Genomic DNA, 22,374 nt, shown 5'->3' on the forward strand with positions numbered 1-22,374 from the left:
TGCAAGACGGAATTCACTCCTACCCACTTTTAGGAATAGAAGAAAGGTATTTCCCTTAAGCACCGACTCCAGGTCTTGAACAAGGGGCCCCACCCTCTCATTGGCCTGAGAGGGATTCGGTTTACTGGTTGGACCACAAACCAATTGTTCATTAGAGGATCAGTGAGACATAAGAAACAAGAAGTAACTTCAGGGGTAAAACAGTAAATTGACCCAGCTCTAGTTACGAACAACCTGTGAAGGATCGACTTACTAATCATGGTTATATCAGATGGACAGAAATATATCTATAGTGAGGGGAGTGCAACTACTAGGCTATAGTGGAGTGTCCTAGTAGTTAACGAATGTTGGTTAACCAGGTTAATGAGTTTAAACCGGTTAATCTTGGATCGTTGGAGCCCATGATCTATAGGTCCATTAGGTCCCTCTGCTAGCTCATATCGGACTAAACCATAGAACAGTGTGACGAGTGAATTCGAAGTGTTCGAATTCAAATTAGGGAATATGCGTTACATATATACGATATATTTAACCGCAATTTTGTTTTATTTACGAATTAAACAAAAAGAGAGAATCTGAGATATTTAAATAAAATTTAAATATCTTAATCAATTATGTGTCGGAATTGATTGAAATTGGCATTTGAATTAATATTAAATATTAATTAAATAGTTTAATTAATCATTTAATGTTACTTTAATTTGAAATTCATTATTCAAATTAATTGTTGAATTAAAATGAAGAAAGTCAAAATGTTGACTTTCATCTAATGGAAAAATCCATGTGAGTGGAATTTTGAGGTGTCAAAATTTGGTTTAACCAAACTTGCATGTTTGCCAAATAAACTCCACAAGTTTGAGTGGAATTTTGAGTGTCAAAATTTGGTTAACTCAAACATGCATGCTTGCCACATAATCCCAAACATTTGAGTGGAATTTTAAGTGTCAAAATTTGGTGATCTCAAATTTGCATGAACATGCAAACATGACTCTTTAAATAGAGTGGTCATGATACATGGAAGGTCTTCTTTATCTTGGTGAAAAACCTTGAGAAAAACCTCTCACAAACACTCTCTTCACATATACATAATCTGTCCCAAGTTTAGTCACTCACCGGATTCCACAATCCCGTTCTAAGGCCGGAGGATAGTGGAGAAGACACTAGTGGTGGTTCGAAACCGGTTCGTGAGGCAAAAGGAGTTTGAACTACAAAAGGTTAGTATTTAAACTCATTAAGTTTTAATACTTATGAACATGCTAGTTATTTACAATAATTGATGTTCTAAAAGTGCCTAAGATCCAAATTGCTTCCGCGTGTGTTATATTAACACCATCAGTAAGTCCATGGCTGTGTTTTAAGTTAAAGGATATGTTTTATGGAATTTAAATGAAGTCTTCCGCATTCAATGTTTATGGTATGTATACAGTAGCGACCTTAAATTAAGTAGAAAATTTCGGGTCGTTACACTTTGCCCCCAATGTTTGGGGTTTGTGTTGTTTTTCTTTGGAAACTCGCTTCGCTTCCAAAGTCTAAGAGTCTTTCGGCACTAGCGATTGCGATGGCTAGGTCTTGAACCTTTTTCTCGTATATTTTTGTTTTGGCCCACGATTGCAACTCATTTATGAAGAGAAATACCTTGTCTTTCTCTTACGTGCCCCTGATATCTAGCATCAGGGTCGAGAACTGTCTGACATATTTCCTTATGCTTTTTGTTTTAGTGCTATTAGTTTTTCCCATGCTATGTATTCTACGTTTTCGAGGAAGAATTGGTCCCTCAACTCTCTCTTGAGGTCTTCCCAAGAGTCAATGGTGCATAATCCATTTTCGATGTCTTGCACCTTCGAACGCCACCAAAGCTTTACATCGTTTATGAGATGCATTAAGGCAACTGCAACTTTTATGTCATCGATACAGGCCGTTGTGGCTTTGAAGTATTGTTCAAAATAAAAAATGAAGTTCTCCAACTCTTTGGCATCTCGGTTCCCTTTGAAGGGTTTGGGAACTTCTGTTCGTTTGAAGGATCTGGGAACTTCAGTTCTCCACGACTTTCATGGTCACCCCAATTCGGGTGTTCATCTCGGCCATCTTTTCTTAGATGACATCGATCGTTGTTCTGAATTCGTCAACTAGTCCATTAAACAACTTCATCATGATATTTTGTAGCTCGTCGAACTCTTTACCACGTCCCTCCTTGTGCACGACATAGCTATCAGGACTACCAGCAAGTCTTGAGTTGCTCGTAGGAGCAACTCTTTCTTCGAGCGAGGCCACTCAAAACATTAGTTCTTTGATTGGCAACCCATCCAGGCAGTTGCCCATTGCATCGATTTCTTCGACTTTTCCATTCAATTCCATCACTTGTACTTCCAGGAAGCGGACAGTGTCAGGGACTTTTTTGAGGAACAACATTTCCTCCTTTATTAAAGTAAGTCGGCTTGTGATTTGGGTGTCGACTTTGTTGTCGACATGGTTTCAGTCTTTACTATGTCACGGAGCTAACAAAGCTCTAATACCATTTGTCACAATCGCACTTTGATGGTTGTTGACTTGCGATTGTGCGACACTCACTTCCAGCAACAAGTGAGTTAAGCCTATTTGTTCTTCCGTCGCCTACGACTAAGCGACGTATGCTCGAGCCTCTGGCCCTGGTTCAAGAAGAAAGTTTTAGAAAATGGGGGTAGAGAGATTTCGAAAGAGAGTTTTGAAAGCAAGATTTGAGAAATTGATGGTGTTATATGGGAATGTAAGCAAAAGACAACAACAATAGCTTACTGCATATAACTATCAGGTAGGGAGGAGTTGACAACTAGTCATATCCCCCTATAGTACATTTTGAGGCATTTCATGTCTGGCAGACCTAGACATGATTTTTTTGAAAGGTCATATTTCCTAGAAATACAAAAGTAAAAACACTCTAACATGAAAAAACATAAAGGATTTGGCTTGTCATGGGCATGCGTCCATGGGCAACACGCCTCAGACTTTCAAAACTCATTTCGCAACTAACATCTTCATTCTTTTAATGCTCATATGTCCAAGTCTATTATGCCATAGACTTGAATTCGAAGCACTCTAAGCAACAACAACTATGTTCATACACCCTGTAGTGGTGTATAAGGTTCCAAATTTTGTGCCACGTGCTACCACCATAGCACCCTTCTCAATCTTCCACGAACTCTTCCCAAACTTTGTTGCATAACCTGTGCTATCCAACTACCAATAGAGATCAAGTTCTTCTTGAGACAAGAAATATATCTGACATCCTTCAATGTCCACTGATTTCCTGCTAGAGTTTTTATGTAGACATCCCATTTTCCTTCAATCTTCAGACTTGAAATTTTGAAACAACTCTTTATTTGAAGATGAATGAAAAGATGCACCTGAGTTCAAAATCTAAGATTCAATCAGACTGTTCACGCTGAGGATTAAAGTTTCCCCAATGTCTTCTGCTAAATGTATAGAATTATCATCATCCTCTGATTTGTGATTTTGCTTCCTCTTTGTACAATCTGCCCGAAAGTGACATTTTTCTCCACGATATTGAATGCTACGTTTTTGGATAGCGTCAACCAGATCAACCCTAAGACCTAACGATCCTTGAGCTTCCACTGCTCCATGGTCATAGTATCCAACTTCACCCCCAACAAGGGTTTGTGAAGACCTTTCTAGTACAGACAATCTTCAATCTGCATCTTCTAGAAACCAAAATCGAATCCATCAAACTTTTCAATTCCAATCTTTGAAATTTCCATCTTCACAGATCATGGTGAATTTCGCCTCGCTCTGATACCAATTGTTAGCTCTGATACCAGTTGTTAGGATCACTCAACAATGCACACACTCGATCAAGATGAACACAAAGAACATGAGAGAGAAAATTCAAGGAGAAATATTGGCTAAAGGTTTTATCGATGACTTCAAGTATGTAAACAAAACATAATACAGAGAACGAAGAAAAATAAATTTTGAGAGCACTAATGTATATATATAGTTTCAATTTATTAAATATAGCTTTCAAAGATTTAAACTACAAAATATATCTCTATCAAATTTTTACCAAATATCTATAGTATATTATAACCAAATATTTTTACGAAATATCCTCCAAATATATCTCTACTAGATTTAGGTATAAGGCTCCATATCCCAACATGTATTTCTATCAAACCTAATACGAGCCACATTGAGAGGAAAAAAGCCCAACTCCCTTTCATGATATTGTTCATTTGGTAGAAAATCAGTGCACACAAAGCTACCAAGTTTCCAACTTATCCTACCTTGGAAATACATGAAAAGTTTTTCTTCAAAAAGCATGATATGTTCATAACTATATTTGGGCGGTGGGTAGATATTGAATTGGTTGACTTTTTTAATTTTTAATTAATTACTCTCAATAACTAATAATTCTAGTGTTTTGAAATTATATAGCGCTCGAAATAAGATTTCAACGTCTCTTGAATCACTTAATCCAGAGCTAACATGAATAAATTATAACAAAACTAAAGTTGAATGTTAAAAAATACCCGCCACGATGACGTGCTGGTTGAGTTACTTAAAATCATAGACTAATCGAATCGTAATATGTAAAAATTTAAAATGATTTTAATACTTATCTTGGGATAAGACAAAATGGTCGCATGAAAGTGACAAGTAGAGTGAAATAAAAGCAGTCATGTGTCAGTTTGAATTTTGTATTTTTATTACTAAAAAACATTTTTTTTAATTTTATTTAAATTGTGTTAGACAAATTCCTTGAAAATAAGAAATTAAACTAATTTTATCTTTTCATGTAGTTTAATTGTTAGAACTATTTATTTTAGTTGCATGTCTTCGAAGGATATTGGGGCATCATTTTAATAAACGTTTTAAACTCTCCTATAATTAAGAATATGTGCATAAGATTTAGAGATTTGGAAGGAAAAGAGCCCGGATAGTAGAAGACAATGAGGAACTTGTCACGACCTAGTTTTTTAGACTTCGAAAATCCGATAAAAAGAAGGAAGCAAAAACAAATAAAATAAAATATGATAAAATTTAAATTAAAAAAAAAAAATCAACAACACCAAAATTAGATACAAGTTTAAATCTAATTACAAGATGACGTTGTACAAATTTGCAAATGGGAGAAATTAAAAGACAAAATACAAAAGACTCCAAAATGTAAAAACGGGTTGACGCTCCGAAATAACACGCCTCTGTGACAGTGCAGCTCTCGAGCACCTCCCGACCTCGACTGATACCTGAAAAAAAAAAAAAGAAAAAAATGGTGAGTATAAAAATATACTTAGTAACCAACCTACTTGTAGGCTCTCATCGCTTTGTTCTTCTAGTAGGTTCCTATGACTTTTCTTTGGTCTATAAGAAGTTCGGGCTCACCTTTACAGTGCTCTAAGCCACTGAGTAAGTCTCAAAGTTCCAATTGATTCCTCATTGATCGTCTACCCGTGTAGTCCCTAGTTCCTCTTTGAGATTTGTTTACGGGAGTGAACATGTAACGAGTTCTTGATGCACATAGGTCTAATCTCTAGTTCTACATGTAAACTGCTCTAGTTATAGAGCCCTAATCTTAACTGAGTACTTGATACAAGCTTTACTAGAAAAAAAAATACATCTATCGATTGTCTTTAACACGTAGAGCGTGTCTACCCAATACAATTGTTTATTACGAAAATAATCTTACCAACCCTTAATGCATGAAATTCATATGATATAAATCATACACACAATCAAACAAGCTCAACGGGGAGATAACATCCATCAATCACTCGTAGCACAAATCAAAATATCCCTTCCTCCATGATACCACAATGGAAGACATAAAACATCGTTCATCACAAACCTCATCATAGGGGCATTTTTGTAATTTCTTACATCATGCATACCACACTCATCCATATTGCCCAACTTGTATTCTAGTTATGCATATTTTCTTTCTAGCCTTGCCTAATAAATAAAACAACATGGTCTCGAAAATCTCAACTTAAAGGCAACCATAACATACATACCGTACATGCTCATCCAAAAATGCCCTCCCAAAGTCCTTAACATGTATTATCTAACCACTTAAGGTAAGGAATGCATGCTAACAAGTGTTAGCGATCCCTACAAGTATTACTTGCCTAAAGTCTTGTGGTTACTTACTTGGATGACACGTGCCTCCCGAGCTAGTTTTAGCGTGTGTTAGAAGTTCCAAAATTTCTTAAGCCTCACATGCTCACATGCTCACATGCTGTCACCTGCACATTCGACTCTTTTGTCAAAATTTCCAGATTTCCAAATAATTTTTCGATTTTTTTTCTATTTTATTTGAATTTTCATAACTTTCTATAAACAACTCGAATTACCTTAGTTTCTTCACAACAATTTTAGAGTTTTAATCCTTCTTTACTAAGGTATTTTTCTCATAATTTTTCTTCTTGATGTTCATTTAACTTTTCTATCCAAATCAACTCTAACTTCATAAAATATGTGCACGTCAACATACTAAAAATTCATAACTTAACGTAATAAATAACTTGAATTTCATACCTTCCGTTCTTTGATTCTTGACAGAATTGAGTGATTCAAAAATGGAGAATGATTCTTCAAATACTTCTGAACATGTGTGGTGAAGAAGTCTAGTTAAATTCTGACTCATTTGGAGTGAATTTCAACTTTCTCTCTCAAACTTTAACCAACTCCATCTTTTCCTCTCTTTTTCTTTTCTTTCCTTCTTTGTTTCCTTCACCATTGGCCATCTAATTAGGGCAACGCAGACCCCTAATTAAGAATAAGGATAAAATGACCAATTTATCCTAGGAGTTGACTTTGACCCAATTATCCAATTTTTTACTATTTATTTTTATATTTTTCTTAAATTCCTCTCATTTTTCTAAGCATTATTTTTCTTCTACCTCATCTCGAAATTCGATCTCAAATCTCTCAATAAAATCTCGAAATTTCTACTTTAAAAGAAAAAAATCAGATTCAAAATTTATCATCGAGACTCAAGTATTACAAAACCAATCATCGAGTAAGTCATAAGAGACATTAACTATTGAAGTATAAAATCAAATGAGCTAGGCTACATGACATTCATCGTTGAGATTAGTTACACGACATCAATGATCGTGATAAGCTCAGTTGAATAAAATAAATAAATATAATAAAACCAAACAATAAGCTTTTTTATTTATTTATTTTATTTGTAGTGTTGTTCTCATGAACTACCTAGGATTGGTGTCTAATTATAAATAATAATAAATAAAAAAAAAAGAGTCCGTACATACGCACAGTCCACCATCCGTCCCTATCAATCGGCCAGTTCTCAAATCTCGAACCCTCAACCAACCTTCCTTCTGATCTCGCTGTTCCCATGGCTCTCTCTAACGCAGCTTCTGCATCTTCCCTATCCAATCTCCTCAAGCCACTCGTCGCCGGCATCTCATACTCATCCTCTCTCCGCCGCTCGATCTCGTCGGCTGCCGGTGACTCTGCCACGCTCACCGTCGAGACATCCGTCCCCTTCACGGCCCACAACTGCGATGAGCCGTCGCGTTCTGTTCAGACTAGTCCCAAGGAGCTTCTTGGCTTCTTCCGCAACATGGCATTGATGCGCCGGATGGAAATTGCTGCTGACTCTCTCTACAAGGCTAAGTTGATCCGTGGATTTTGTCATCTCTATGATGGTCAGGAAGCCGTTGCTGTGGGAATGGAGGCTGCGATTACGAAGAAGGATGCGATTATTACTGCTTATCGGGATCACTGTACTTTCCTTTGTCGCGGAGGAACGCTTTTGGAGATTTTCGCGGAGCTGATGGGCCGTCAGGGTGGGTGCTCGAGGGGTAAAGGTGGCTCTATGCATTTCTATAAGAAGGACGCTGGGTTTTATGGCGGCCATGGTATTGTTGGGGCTCAGGTACCTCTTGGATGTGGAGTGGCCTTTGCGCAGAAGTATTCCAAGGATGGGACTGCTACTTTTTCTCTTTATGGCGATGGCGCGGCCAATCAGGGTCAGTTATTCGAGGCGCTTAATATCTCTGCGCTTTGGGATCTGCCTGCCATTTTCGTCTGCGAGAATAACCATTGTAAGAATTGAGTGAAATACTCGCATTGAATTGGACACTGAAATTCTATTTGCTGTATATATTTGCACAATCTCGTTTGATTTAGTTTGATTGTGGTTGTGATTTCTTTTAGATGGTATGGGGACTGCTGAGTGGAGAGCAGCGAAGAGTCCAGCTTATTATAAACGTGGGGACTACGTTCCTGGATTGAAAGTGAGGATTCTACTCCCCATTTTGTAATTGCTGAATCTTTATTGTTGATGTTGGTTTTCTCAAATTCTGTCTCTCGTCCTATATATCACTTTTTTGAGAAATATTGTGGTTGTTTGTTTGATAGTTGTGGAGTTCATGAAAATTCTTTGGGCTAGTAATAGTCAAGATCGCACACAAGAACATGATGAACCAGGAATTGAGAGTCAAAGTTAATGTATCTTCTTTGCTAGTTTATGATCTACTCGAAAGAGTTCTCTGCCATCTCTTTGAGCCACTATGTTCATATGGTTGTAAGTTGAGACTGAAGGGTGAAGTGGCTAACACTTACCCAATGTATCTGTTCAAGAGTTTGAGGTTGGGGTTTTTTCAGTGCGTTACAACCCCGGTTCCTCACACTGTGGCATAGTGCCACTTCTATGGTTTTCACTGATAGTATTTACAAGTGTACACTCTTTTGGAAGCAGATTCCAAATGTTGAGGTTAAAAAATGGTCATGTATATCCGAATTGCAATTAAAAGAGTTGTCAATACCCATTAGCTAAATCAGCATGTTTTTCTGTCAACGCCTTGTAATCCTTCCTCAGCCAGGCTTGGCAGAACATGCCTGCAGTCTCTTAGTGATCGTACTTAGAAGTCGTTTATTCAAATCCTCTTGTGTGTTTAATTAGAAACCCGTGATGTATCTTAAGTCTGGACTTTGGATTGGATGTAGACTTTTTAAAAAGAAAAAAAAAAGTTGTTTATCATATTAGTGGAAATTTGAGCTAACATGAACAGAACTTAATGGTAAAGGCGTTTCTACTTTCTCAAAATGGTCATAATCTTCACCACACGTGATTTAATTTTCTTAAAAAATCATGTGAATGAGAACTTGTAGGCATATTTGAGAAATTGGTCTGCTTAGTAGTACTTTTTTCTATGTTCTACATCTAAGTAGTTATTGATAATTACTAACTTGAATAACTGAATATTGAGATGATTTCAATGACGGGGTAAATATTTTTTCCACAGTAGTGTGGTGAAGAGAAAGCAAACATTGTAGAATATTGAGAACAGTACCTTAGTCTTATGCTTTTAAGGCTGTCATATATATATATCTACCCACAAACATTTCATATATATATATATATATATATATATATATATATATATATGTGTCTACCCACAAACATATCATAGATATATATATATATATATATATCACACACTCCCAAATATAGAAGAGTGTGATGGGTTCTTTAAGCTTCTTTGAGGCTCTGTGTAAGGCAGGAGCTACCACTCGTGCCGCACCCATCCATGACAAGTACCTTCAGCTAAACATTGTCTATTAGATGCCTTTGCAGGTTATCGAAGAGGTTGAACCTACAGTTTCTTTTAACAGATTTGACTAAAAAATCTCCTGAGTTTTACAATGGATGCCATAAAAGTATTGTTACAGGTTAAAATAATTTTAATTTTTCTTCAATATAATTGATTCTTTTCTTAAAAAATGAATTTGAGTGTTGTCTCTTTCCATGTAATCAAAGATGGAGTTGTGTTAATCTATAGTTAATTTGCTGTTGATGCTTTCATTTGAGTTTCTTGTTACCTTTCTTTGTTTTTGTTATTGCTTTCTATGTTAATTTCATAGTGATTATTATTATTTATTATTATTTTTTTTTTATAGTGGTGCTCCTTTTGCAATCCTATTGACCTTCTTTTGAGCATCACAAACTGGATTCATTCTGATGTTTGTGTTAAAAATCCTGTTACTAAATCTGAAGTTTTCTTGAATGATTGAGGACCTCAAACGATACCCTTCAACATCTCGTATCTTACTTATTCGTGGCTCTCTTTTGGATGTTGTCTCCTTGGTTTCTTGTGTTGCCAGGGAAACAAAGAAAGAAACTTATGATCATATTTTTGGGTTACAGGTGGATGGTATGGATGCACTAGCTGTCAAACAGGCTTGCAAGTTTGCGAAGGAGCATGCTTTGAAGAATGGACCAATTGTGAGTTTCCTTCTAGTAAATATATCATGGTTGCCAAGTAATGTGTTTTGAAGAATGAACCAAGTTTTGCTAAGGAACACGTTTTCAAGAAGGGACTTTGTTATTTTGTACATGATGGTTTAATCTTGTTTGGAGGGTTCCAAATATGCATCTTCCCGTCACTCTTTATTGTCTATTAGATGCCAATGGTTCACTTCTTGCAAATGTAAATATATTTATGTTCTCCCTTTGTTTCTTTCTAGATTCTTGAAATGGACACCTATAGGTATCATGGTCATTCTATGTCTGATCCAGGTAGCACATACCGAACACGTGATGAGATCTCTGGCGTTAGACAGGTTTGCTTCTCTATGGATATTCAATCACTGAATAACGTTTCAAAATATATATTTTTTTTTTTCTAGAATCAGATTCTGAGTTTTGAATGGTTTGTTCATGATTTAATACCAGGAACGTGATCCCATTGAAAGAATAAGAAAACTAGTATTATCCTATGATCTGGCCACTGAAAAGGAGCTAAAGGTATATTGCTGAACTTGGATCTGGGAGGCTAACTTTTGTGGTTTATATGAAACATAATTAGTTGTTGATTAAGTTAATTAACATGTTATCACCTAGACTGATCACGTACTTCACACACATGCACCGGTTTGTTCATTGGATTCGTCTGTTAAACCAAGTTGTTTGTACTTTTTTGATAAATGTTTCGTTCTTGTTCATTAGGATGTTGAGAAGGAAGTCAGAAAAGAAGTCGATGACGCGATCGCTCAAGCCAAGGTGAGGAGCATGTAGTTAAATAAATTAACAGTTCACTGTGTTTGTCTTATAGAGTATTTAAGAATGAATGATTGTTGTTGCTTGTGCCATGTTACAGGAAAATCCTTTGCCAGATCCTTCTGAACTCTTCACAAACGTGTACGTGAAAGGTTTTGGAACCGAGGTATTCTTCATTTCCTTTCTCACAACGGTTTCGTTACAAATACGACATTAACTCGAGCATAAATGCTAAAGCAGACCAAAATTATGAAATGATTTGTAAAAATAACCACATTGATTTCAATTTCAGTCATACGGAGCAGATAGGAAAGAAGTGAGAGCTGTGCTTCCATGATTTATATATTTAACATTGAAGTGTTTGAGAGCTCTGGTCGGGACCTCCAAAGTTGACCTTATTTTACCCAACAGAGGCAAAAGGAATAATTAGGAGGTTTGATTGAAGATGTTATTTTTTTCACTTGGATTAGTGAATATATTTAGTTTTCCCTTCCATTAATGGGAAATACTCGAGTGATTTTGCCTTTTCCTTCAAATATGGAAGCCTAAATGTTGGTATAGTCGTTTGGAACTGTGAAAAATATGCTTTTTTTTGCCCCTCACATGAACTTTCACAATAAAGAGGCTGATCTTCTGGGTTCACTTTTTACATATATATATATATATAATACTCTGAACTTGGTGTCTCTCAACTGCCTAGATGCTCAGCTTGGTGCTAAATTAGGTTGGGTTTGGTTTGGATTTGGTTGTTAGAGTGGTTGAACAACTCCGTGTAAGAAAAATTCGATCAACTCGATTCAAACCATTCAAGTTGCGGGGGGTGGCCAACTTATATCAATTTCGATATAAGTTGAGGATTTTATATGACCACAATTTTCTTAAAGTTAGTCGATTATATTGACATTTCAATTTATTGAAAAATATTGTTTAGTCAATTTTTTTTAAAAAAAATTGTATAAAAAGTATGCATATTTAAAATTTAAATGCAATAAGACATACAAAAGTCATGATATTCATTACTACAATTGGTGACTTTTTATTTTCCTATTTTTATTTTCTATTAAATTATTCAATTTATTAACTTTTTAATTTTTATTCAGTAAAGTTAATATATAGAAATCATTTCTGAAATCAACGTTACATTAGAAATTTGAAGAAAGAATAAATACTAAAGTCAAAGTTTTCGATACAAAAAGTTACTTTATTTAAATTGTATAATTATATAATTAAAAGCAATTTTATTAATTTATTTTTTAAAACAACAAATCACATCAGAAAAACCACAGTAAATAAAAACATAAAAATACTCGTCTTTAAGGAGGAGTATTAAACGAACCGTTTAAACTAAAAATTTTAAACAAAAGAAGTAGACGCCGTTGCCGGGGATCGAACCCGGGTCACCCGCGTGACAGGCGGGAATACTTACCACTATACTACAACGACTCGCTTGTTAATTTTTTTACATTAATTTAATTATTCTTTAATCTTTTCGAGTTCTTTTTTAAGTTTGTGGGAAGAAACTTTATTTATTTAGTTATTTGTTTTATTCTTTTTATATCTCAATCCGACTGGAGATGTTCAACCTTTCATTTATTTTATTTTCTCTTATTAAAAGTTTATGAATTGGGTTGAATACATTTTCTCGATGAATCCGAGTGTCTAAATTATGAAATGATTTTATATATCATCCACAATTTTTTAAACCAAAATAAGAGGTCTGGTTTGATTAGTTAACTTTAATTGTGAGGACAAGAGCCTCATTAAGTATTACTTTGGTGAAAAATATGGGTATTATGTAGGGGGATTAAAATGCAAGCCTTATATTCACGTATGACAAAAAGTTTGCACAAATGTTGGTTGAGAAGATGACAACTTATTGATGCTCAATGAAGGGAATGTTGTAGTAAGCAATCACATGATCGAACATCGGCAACATAACAAGAAGCTTGATGATAAAAGTTAAAAGATGGTGTACTTTGACGAAGTGGACGAGACTAAGGAACACAGGCTGTATGATCCTCAACATGAAGAAGTTCATGTTAGCAAATATGTCGTATTCGAAGAAGTGTGATTGGTGCATTGTTGGCGACAACAAACAAACTATTGTGAAGATCACAACTCTAGTGACACCAAAATATGCAATAAATTCTCTAGAACAAGAAAACTTAGGCGAGAGCACAGGAGGATCCACAACTGTTGGTGGACTAAAGGAATTTCGTCCTCTCATTGCAATTTATGCAGATACACCCAAATAAGAGTTTGATACCAATGAGCTAGTGTTGCTAACTAGCGAGAGCCACACAACTTACTGTGAAGCAGCAATTGAGATGACGTGGTAGGAAGCCATCAAGAAGAATAAGACATAGGCACTCACTGGGTTACTACTCGGTCACAAGCCCATCAGTTTAAAGTATGTGTGTTAAGATGAAGAAGAATGGTGAAGGAAACGTCATCAAGCACAAATCAATACTTGTGGCAAAGGGATACATGTAGCGGCAAGGAGTTAATTTTGATGAGGTCTCACACTAGTGGCTAGACTTGACACAGTGAGGTTTGTTCTTGCCCTCACAACTTAAGATGTGTGGGAGGTTCATCACTTAGATGTCAAATCAATTCTCATACGGTGGCCTCCAAAAAGAAAGTTAGTAGAATTTTGGGCATTAGGGTGCAAGAATCGAGATCCTAAACATTACCAAGCATGTAAGTAGCCACTTTGGTTTTTTCGCAAATTTTACTTACGAGAATCATTTGGAAATGAACTAGTACCTTAAAGATAACAAAGATTTAAGGAAAAGTGGAAGCGTTAGGTCTTGAGCCAATTGTTAAAGATATAAATCTGACGTTTTGCTCGAGAATCATGACCTTTTAAAGTAACCCACTAAATGGCCTTCATTGCTTATGAAATTTTGTTGGATGGTAACCTTATTATAAGAATTTATGTTCAAATGTTCGATCTCCAGATACGTCTTATCTGTTGTGCCTTAAGTGTTATGATGAAACCCTTGAGCAAATGAACTAATAAACCTATAATGTTATTCTAGGGTCATAAACCAAGTCGAGTAGGATGATTTTTTTTCCCTTAATATTGCAGAACCCAAGCCATCAACCACAAGAACACTTAGATGACTAGGTACAAATCACTCTAGACCTCCCATGCTTCTTATATGGTACCCTACTTTGCAAGATATCAAGATGGTTAAGTTCATGATGTCCACCGACGATGTGACCTAGTAGGTTTTTTCCAGGTAGAGTGGAATAGGACCAAGACTAATGTTATGCATTGTACATAGTGTTATGTCATGTCCGTGCATTGTGTATAACGTAAGGATATGATGACTCTTCCTGTCATCTATCAAGAAATTTTAGTGGACGTCCATCTCATGTTGACAAAGAAGGACTCGGTAAAGGTAGCATGGGAGATGTTGCAAACAATACACGTGGGTGTGGAACAGGTCAAGAAAGCAAATGTGCTGATTTTGAGGAGTGAGTTTGTCAGCCGTATGAAGAACGGTGAGTCAATAGATAACTTTGCTATGAATTTGACGACAATCACTACCAACATTTGTTTGTTAGTCAATAAGGTGGAGGAAATCTCCATGGTTAAGAAGTTCCTTCGAATATCCCAATAAAGATTTAACTAATTTGAATTATACATTTTCAATTTAATGTATCTAATATACCTTCATAATTTTAATATCTAACTAATCAAAGACAATAAATATAAGTTTTGTCTTTTATGTTTAATACGTATAATATAATTAATTTTAATTTAAACAGTTAAAATTAAATATATTTCTTCATTTACCTTTCAGCCCTTTAAATTAAATATATATATATATATAATATATCTAATATATTAAAAATTAATTTCAACCATTCAAATCAAATATATATTTTTTCATTTATATTTTTAATAAATCTATTAGAGTGAAACTCCACTTTTTTTTTTTCTTTCAAAATTAGATAAAGAAGGAATAAAAGAAAATATGAAGTAAAACAAAAATTTGAAGTAAGATATGGAGTGAGCTCTTATTTTGTTATTAATTTGTTTGAAAATAAACTTAACCAATCAAACAATCTAAAATCATTTCATAACAATATTTTTAATAACTGAAAATAAAATAAATCAAACAGTCAGATTGAGATATAAAAACAATAAAACAAACAAATAAATAAATAAACTTTCTTCCCAGAAACTTATCTTATCAAGAATAATACTAAAATTTTATCTTCTGAAAAAAGTCAACAAGCAAGTTGTTGTAGTATAGTGGTAAGTATTCCCGCCTGTCACGCGGGTGACCCGGGTTCGATCCCCGGCAACGGCGTTTTCTTTTTTTATTTACCATTTAGCTCTAAACGGTTCGTTTAATACATTATGTGCAATTCCACCTTGATAACACAAGCAACTCCTCCTTGAGGACATTTATTAGCTCTAAAAATGTAGGTGTAAAAGAGAAAAACGCCTCTGCTGGGGATCGAACCCGAGTACCCGGGTAACAGACAGGAATACTTACCACTCTACTACGACTTATTTGTCGACTTTTTGCAGAATATACTAATTAAATATTATTCTCAGTAAGATAAGTTTGTGGGAAGAAAGCTTATTTATTTATTTTAATTGAAGCGGTCAAATTTAAATTTAATTATATTATACATATTGAACAAAAATGGTACGTTAAATATTAAAATGATTACGGTATATTAGAATTAATTGAAAATGTGTTCTTGAAATTTGAATGAAATTCAAATTAGTTAAATCTTTATTGAGATATCGGAAGAAACTTTTTAGCGACAAAGATTTTCTCCACCTTGTTGCCTAATAAATAAATGTCGGTGGCAATTGTCGTCAACTTCGTAGCAAAGTCATCTATTGGTTCACGGTTCTTCATACAACTAGCCTCGAACTTACTCCTAAAGATCTCAACTTTTGCTTCTTTGACCTGTTCCACACCCACATGCATTGTTTGCAACATTTCCATGTCATCTTTAACGAGTCCTTTGTCAACGTCGACTGGGATTGCTCGATAGATGACACGAAGATATCTCATACAATTTCTGTTCTAAAATTCTCACTCTTCAAAAAAAAAAAAAAACTCCCCCGAGCCAATTTACTAAGGTTAAAGTCATAACTAGAAAGATCTTGCAGAAGAATTTCTATGCTTTTGAAATATACTAAGAAGACTTGCAAGCTACGATTTCTATAATGGTCGAGTTTTTTCTGGTATCAAATGAGTTTCGATGCTATCATTACAAGAAAGAGACTTAAAATTTTCAAAATTGAAAAAATCAAATGGCTACACAAATTTGAAATCATTTTTATAAAAGAGTAATTTAATATTTACATGTCTACGCATAACTACTCATCTATTTTTTCTATCTTAGAACGTGATTGTAGTAGACATATTGAATTAACGGTAATAATTATTGGAAATCAATAGACAAGCTCTTACAAGTAAGATTTTATAATTCAATCAAGATTAAAATCGAATTACATACGATCATCAAGAATTATAAATGTTCTCTATTAATATAAGAAAGCTTAACAATTTTTGGGAAGAATTCAAACGTTAAAACAATCTTGTAACACCTGAGTCTCAACTAGGAGTTAAATACATTTTTTTAATTTTTTTAATTTTTTTAATTTTTTTTAATTTATGAGATTTTATTGAGCGCCTTAGAAGCCGAATTTTAAGTCGAGGTAGATGGGAAATACGCATCGCAATTTTTGGATCAATCTGACTCGATCCATCTTTGCTTCTCCGACCTGTCTCCATAACTCCAGAAATTTGTCCCCTTAATGTGGTAGTTCCCTAGTTTTCAACTTATTGAGGCTATTTTTGTAATTTTCCAAGCTTTAGGACTATTTGTACAATTCTTGATTTTAGGGTTAATTTTCCAATTTCTTGATCGTAAGGACTATTTTTCCGAACTTTTTTCTTTTTTTTTTACTGCTTTCCTTATTATCTTCTATTTTTCCTTTACTGTCCTTTCAAATTTTCTTACCCGAAACAATTCATAACCTTGTGTTACATTTAAAACAATTGAAGAACTCGGGACGGGATAATCACATACATGAGCCATGTAACCGCCTTTGGATACAGAACTTATGAACACATAAAGAATGGACAAATTTATTACCATATCCTTAAAAAATTTCGATATTCCTTTTCCGAAACCATAAATCCAAGTCTCAATTCACCATCATTCAAATTAGCTCTTACGTATTTATTTTCTCATTTTTAAATATTCAAGTTATTAAAATAAATATTACGTCATTTATTCAAAATAAAATTATATAATCTTTAATATTGATAACTTTTACATAGATAATTATAATCACGCTAACCCTTATACAAAAAGACATACGATAAAAAAGATAAACAAATGAGAAAAATAAATAAATAACTCTTTGGAAAAACCTCAAAGTCCATGGGACTTTCTTCTATAATCGTCTCTAATTTGGGAGAACTTGAACACCTTTTGTACGGTACAAGAATTATTGGTGCCAATTCAATATGATTTTGCATTCTGTACGACATCTCTATTTAGATAAACGTAGCATGAAAAGAAGATATTGTATTTTTTTGGTAGAGATGTAGATGCGAATACGCTTTTAGAGAGAGAACTTCGATATATATACTTTCGAACATGGTTGATGGTAAAGGTTAAAAAAGAACCCGAGAGCTACATAGAAGCCATATTTAGAAATTAGAACGGTTTATAGAATAATTTTAACATTTACTTAACTTAAAGTTTGAAAAGAATATCGTTTAAAACAAGCTAAACTTCTACTCTTTGTTCAAAAAACGTAACAAACAAAACTTTCGAAATTTATAAGCTTCAAATTAAAAACCACCTTAAACAATCACTAATTGAAGTGGAGCCTAGTTTACACTAAGTCTATAATGAATCAGAAATAATATAAAAATTATTCAACGTGGAAAAACTATTTAGAAGAACATAATTGCATGGACACCCATAATAGAAGTTATCGTTCCATTAGAGGTCCCTTATATTGAGGTCCCTTATATTGAACTCCCTTATATTGAACTGAAATTGTAGGAAAAAGAACGTTGAAAAATGTAATCACATGAAATGTCTATCATGGCATGTGAGTTTTAGGCTCTATTTAAATTTATAAGTATAATTGGATGCTGATTACTTACCTATAGTTGACAGACATGCTTATGGGGCCATAAGGCAAATATAATACTCGAAACCTTATATCACGATCTTATTTTAAAAGCTTCAAAATTTGGAGCATGACTAAAAGATGCACAAAAGTACAATAAAAACAATAAAAATACCTTAAAATTTTGCATAGATTTTAATGACAAATTGAAATCGATTACAAACTTGTGCTCTTTAAACTTTATTACAAAATGGGGACTAAGGAACGAGATACACATTAAAACAATAATAATAATAAATAAATAAATAAATCTTACAATACATAAAGATTTGACGTCTCTAGACGACTCCCTGTGCTAATTACACAGTTTTTGGTCATTCTCGTACCTCGACTAGTAATTAGTCATCACTTAAAAGAAAAAGTAGAATTGAGTGAGTGTAAAAATAATCAGTAAGAAACCTACTTGTAAGCTCCTATCACATCATTATCCTAGTAGGTTACCACAAACTTTTCTCTAGGTGTAAGATCCAACATCAGTTGGAGAGAGGAATGATATGTAACAGGCTAAAATCGTATTAAAATTATGAGGCTGACGACAATACGTAACGAGTTAAACCAAATAATATCTATAAGCAGTAGCCTCGAGCTGTTACACTGGGTTAATGGAAGTTTAAGCCTAGGTAGTACAACAATCTGCGCTTTTGAAAAGAGCTTGTAGTTAGGGTTTCAAGGATGTTCACCATTTCTGGCCTCCCAAATCTATTGGGATATGACTTCTATTAAACTTAGTGAGATTAATTTGTCATGACTGATATCTAGGGTTGAGGCACTACCTCATCATATTTGATAGTATAGTAAAACATCTACTAATACAAAAATCATCGGTTAAACCCTTCCACCTGACTATAAAGTCACTAAATTTGGGGGAGCAGCCCCGTGTGCTAACCAGTTACTAAGTTATCTATGTGGTCTCTTGCCCCCTCTCAAGTCGGGTTTACAACAAAAAAAAGCCCAGTTAAGAAGATCCCTAGCCATTTCTACTAAACAACGGCACCTGGTCGCCTTAACATACTACATAATATGACCTAGACCAAACTCGACAGTATTACTTATGAATTTTTTTCGCTTAGCATGGACACTAAAAGATCTGACCTACGATCAATGATAGGCTAATAAAGATATACTCCAACCAACCACTTAAATTCCTGTGAAGGATATTGTATTATTGGATTTTAATAAAATTTATACGTCTCATCAAATAAAGTTCTATTTCTGTGTTTACATGTATAGACGCTCGTACCTAATATGTTTAATAGTATACGATTTACTATTGACCTTTTTAAGGTAAAGGAAAAGACAAATAAGACTTTTGATAAAAGTTGTTAGTTGGTTGTGCAACGAAGTCACAAGCATGTTTAACAGATCTATAAACTTTTTTGTTTTAGCGTTTTTATTTTAGAAGCTACGTTACAAGTTTGTTTCAAGTAGTTTAACGCTTTATTATATTTTATGTTTTAAAATGTTTTCAATGGAAGGTTATGTATCTATGTATTGACTATGAGCTCGAGTTCATGAATCAAAAAAATTCGATAACTTGTTTAAGATGGCTCGAATAGTAAGGCACAATAATTAGTATAGGTAAGATGTTTATTCCATCGTCTCAAGAACTTTTGTGGGAGAGGTTGTATACATGGCTTTCCTTTTCATTAACACAAGGTCATCACAACTTCGAACTTTAATGTAACAACTCGCTTTTAAATATTTATGGTCCCATGTACCAAAGCTCCGAATACTTCACCTACCAACAACCTACGATAAATCTAAAAAAGTATAAAAATATTTTGTAAGTAACCTATTTATACGCTCTCATTGAATCTTCTCTTATTCAATGCTTTTTTAAGGTCATGTGTTGTATTACGAGCCTAGAGTTAGCTAATTATATGACTGGAGTAATCTTAGCCTTATTAGGTTCTTAAATTCATGTACCCAACTCACTCTCATTTTAGGGGTCTAAGTCACCTATCAGGGTTACTTCGGGGTTCTAGTTGCATTTAACATATTCTTCAACATGTTCTTCATGGTCCATCTAAGTCGTTGCACTATCTGCATATATGCCGGGGTGTCATCATGTAGCACAGACTCTAGTGTGAATCTAAAATGTACGGAGGAATCATAACTCTCTATAAGCAACTTCTCGACCTTTGCAATAAACTTCATATGTATCTATTACTTAGTGCTAGCCAAAAGCTCCCTAAGTAGTACTTTACAACCTCCCTTCTGTCTACGTCAACTTAATAATGAAAGGAAGGCTCTCCACTAAATACGACTAGACCTTCCTTAGTAGTACCCTTTAAATGTGTCATGAGCCCTATGTGGGTGATGTCACATTCCTATAACTAGATAGACCCTTATAAGTCGAGGTAAATTCACAATTAAGGAGTGGGCCTTAACCATAATAGGATTTTTCTTGATCGTGACTAGGGACATCTACTCACTGCATATCCTCTTATGGATGATTAAGTCGTACTAAACCTTAAAGTTCTGTTGGGAACACTTCCTTGAATTCTCTATCCAACGTGTTTCAAACTCTTTGGGTGCTCCTAAAGCTATCCCACTCTCTTTACCATCCATAGGGGCGTGATTACAATCTCATATGCTTTATAGGTTCTAATCCAAGTGAGCAACTGAATCATTATTCCATTATGCAGTGATCTTGCGCCGGGCTATCTCAAGTGCTGAATCTCGTACTAGAGTCCCAAGGTGAAGCCGTCCAAATTCATCTTCTCTGTATTGACCAACTCTGGTGCAAACCTTGCTAGTCTATTGGGCACTATGTCGTACTCTTTGATTGTCTTGTTACCGTAATATGGTTCGAGAAAAGCTACGTAATTCTTGAGCTTGCCTACCAGTGGGTAGTATTTCATTAAGTAGGCGTCTTTGAACTGGGAATACGTCACAAGCTATTCCTCAATATTAAGTATCTTAAGGGTACTCTTCTTCTAAAGTGTGTCATGCCTATGAGCATGTACATAGGTCCAAATATCCTTCAAATGACTTAAGACTTTTAAGTAAGATCTATTTCTAAGGACATGAAGATATATCCCGAGTTAAAAGTTATTTGGATCAAGTTTAGAGCTCAAACCAAGTAGAAAAATAAGTTAGGACTTAAAAAGGAATACCACTCATGGCCCCTTACCAGATTTAAAAACTTTCTAAAATTTCAAAAAACATGTTAGGAAGATGGTGTGAATAACTATGCTCACAACTTCTGCTCACTTTAGGGCGTTGAATTTTATTAAGTATCATGATTAGGGTATATTACAATCTGGTTAGTCTTTGGTTTTTAAACAATCAGGAGGCTACCCTAAGATTAAGAGGAGCTCTAAGTTCATCCTTAATTTTTAAGAAATCAGGATGTAATCTCATGATAAGTTTTGGTTTAGCCCTTGATTTTTAAGCGACAAGGAGGTTACCCTAAGATTAAGATGTGCTCTATACTAATCCTTGATTTTTAAGCCACGAGGATCCTACCTTATGATAAGTTATAGGTTAGCTCTTGGTTTTTAAGCAATCAGGAGGTTACTCTAAAGTTAAGATGAGTTTTAGGTTCATCCTTTAGTTTTGAAGCTATCAAGATATTACCTCGTGATAAACTTTAGAAGAGCTCTTCGTTTTTTAAGCAACCATGAGGCTACCACAACTCAAGTTGAGCTCAAGATTTGCTCTTGGATGTACCTCATATTAAGATTAGGATAACCCTTGATTTTTAATCAACTAGGTGGCTACCTTAAATTAAGATGATCTCCAAGTAAACTCTTGATTTTTAAGTAACCAAGATATTACCTCAAAATATGCTTTAAGACTACTTTTGATGTAGCTTTGATTTTTAAGTAATCAATATGCTACCCTAAACCAAGAACCAAGCAAGTACGTATTAGATAGGCTTTGATTTTCAAGTAATCAATGTGCTACCCTAAGCCCAAGGATCAAGCAAGTATTAGGTAGCCTTTGACAAGTACGTTTATATGAGAACTAAGGTCCTTAAATAAGATAAGGGCAAGGATCAAGAATAAGAACGAATGATAAGAACTAGAACATGGATCAAGATTCAAGCTATCATGACTAAGAAAACAGAATCTTCGAACTAATTCTTTAGATTAGAATCAAAAAAAAAAAAAAAAAAAAAAAAAAAAAAAAAAAAAAAAAAAAAAAAAAAAAA

At 34.5% G+C, this 22,374-nt stretch overlaps 1 protein-coding gene and 2 non-coding genes across 3 annotated transcripts; 2 read left to right on the forward strand and 1 right to left on the reverse strand.

Moving 5' to 3' along the window:
- Positions 1-7,278: 7,278 nt before the first annotated feature.
- On the forward strand, positions 7,279-11,674 carry LOC111450758 (pyruvate dehydrogenase E1 component subunit alpha-1, mitochondrial-like). The gene is made up of 8 exons (XM_023091035.1): positions 7,279-8,066; positions 8,179-8,258; positions 10,172-10,249; positions 10,492-10,587; positions 10,700-10,771; positions 10,973-11,026; positions 11,124-11,189; positions 11,316-11,674. The coding sequence occupies exons 1-8, from the start codon at positions 7,355-7,357 to the stop codon at positions 11,358-11,360; spliced, it is 1,203 nt and encodes a 400-aa protein (XP_022946803.1). The 5' UTR covers positions 7,279-7,354; the 3' UTR covers positions 11,361-11,674.
- A 720-nt stretch (positions 11,675-12,394) lies between these two features.
- On the reverse strand, positions 12,395-12,466 carry TRNAD-GUC. The gene has a single exon. It is a non-coding gene; the product is annotated as a tRNA-Asp (tRNA).
- Positions 12,467-15,276: 2,810 nt separating this feature from the next.
- On the forward strand, positions 15,277-15,348 carry TRNAD-GUC. The gene has a single exon. It is a non-coding gene; the product is annotated as a tRNA-Asp (tRNA).
- The last annotated feature ends 7,026 nt before the right edge of the window (positions 15,349-22,374 follow it).

Source organism: Cucurbita moschata, unplaced genomic scaffold (assembly GCF_002738365.1).
Source record: "Cucurbita moschata cultivar Rifu unplaced genomic scaffold, Cmos_1.0 Cmo_Scf00012, whole genome shotgun sequence".
Taxonomy (NCBI): domain Eukaryota; kingdom Viridiplantae; phylum Streptophyta; class Magnoliopsida; order Cucurbitales; family Cucurbitaceae; genus Cucurbita; species Cucurbita moschata.

Excerpts from the sequence above, each read along its gene's own strand:
- LOC111450758 (XM_023091035.1), top strand. The coding sequence starts at position 7,355 with ATGGCTCTCTCTAACGCAGCTTCTGCATCTTCCCTATCCAATCTCCTC. Across the intron at positions 8,067-8,178 it reads CGTCTGCGAGAATAACCATT|ATGGTATGGGGACTGCTGAG; the intron begins GTAAGAATTGAG and ends GATTTCTTTTAG. Across the intron at positions 10,250-10,491 it reads CTTTGAAGAATGGACCAATT|ATTCTTGAAATGGACACCTA; the intron begins GTGAGTTTCCTT and ends GTTTCTTTCTAG.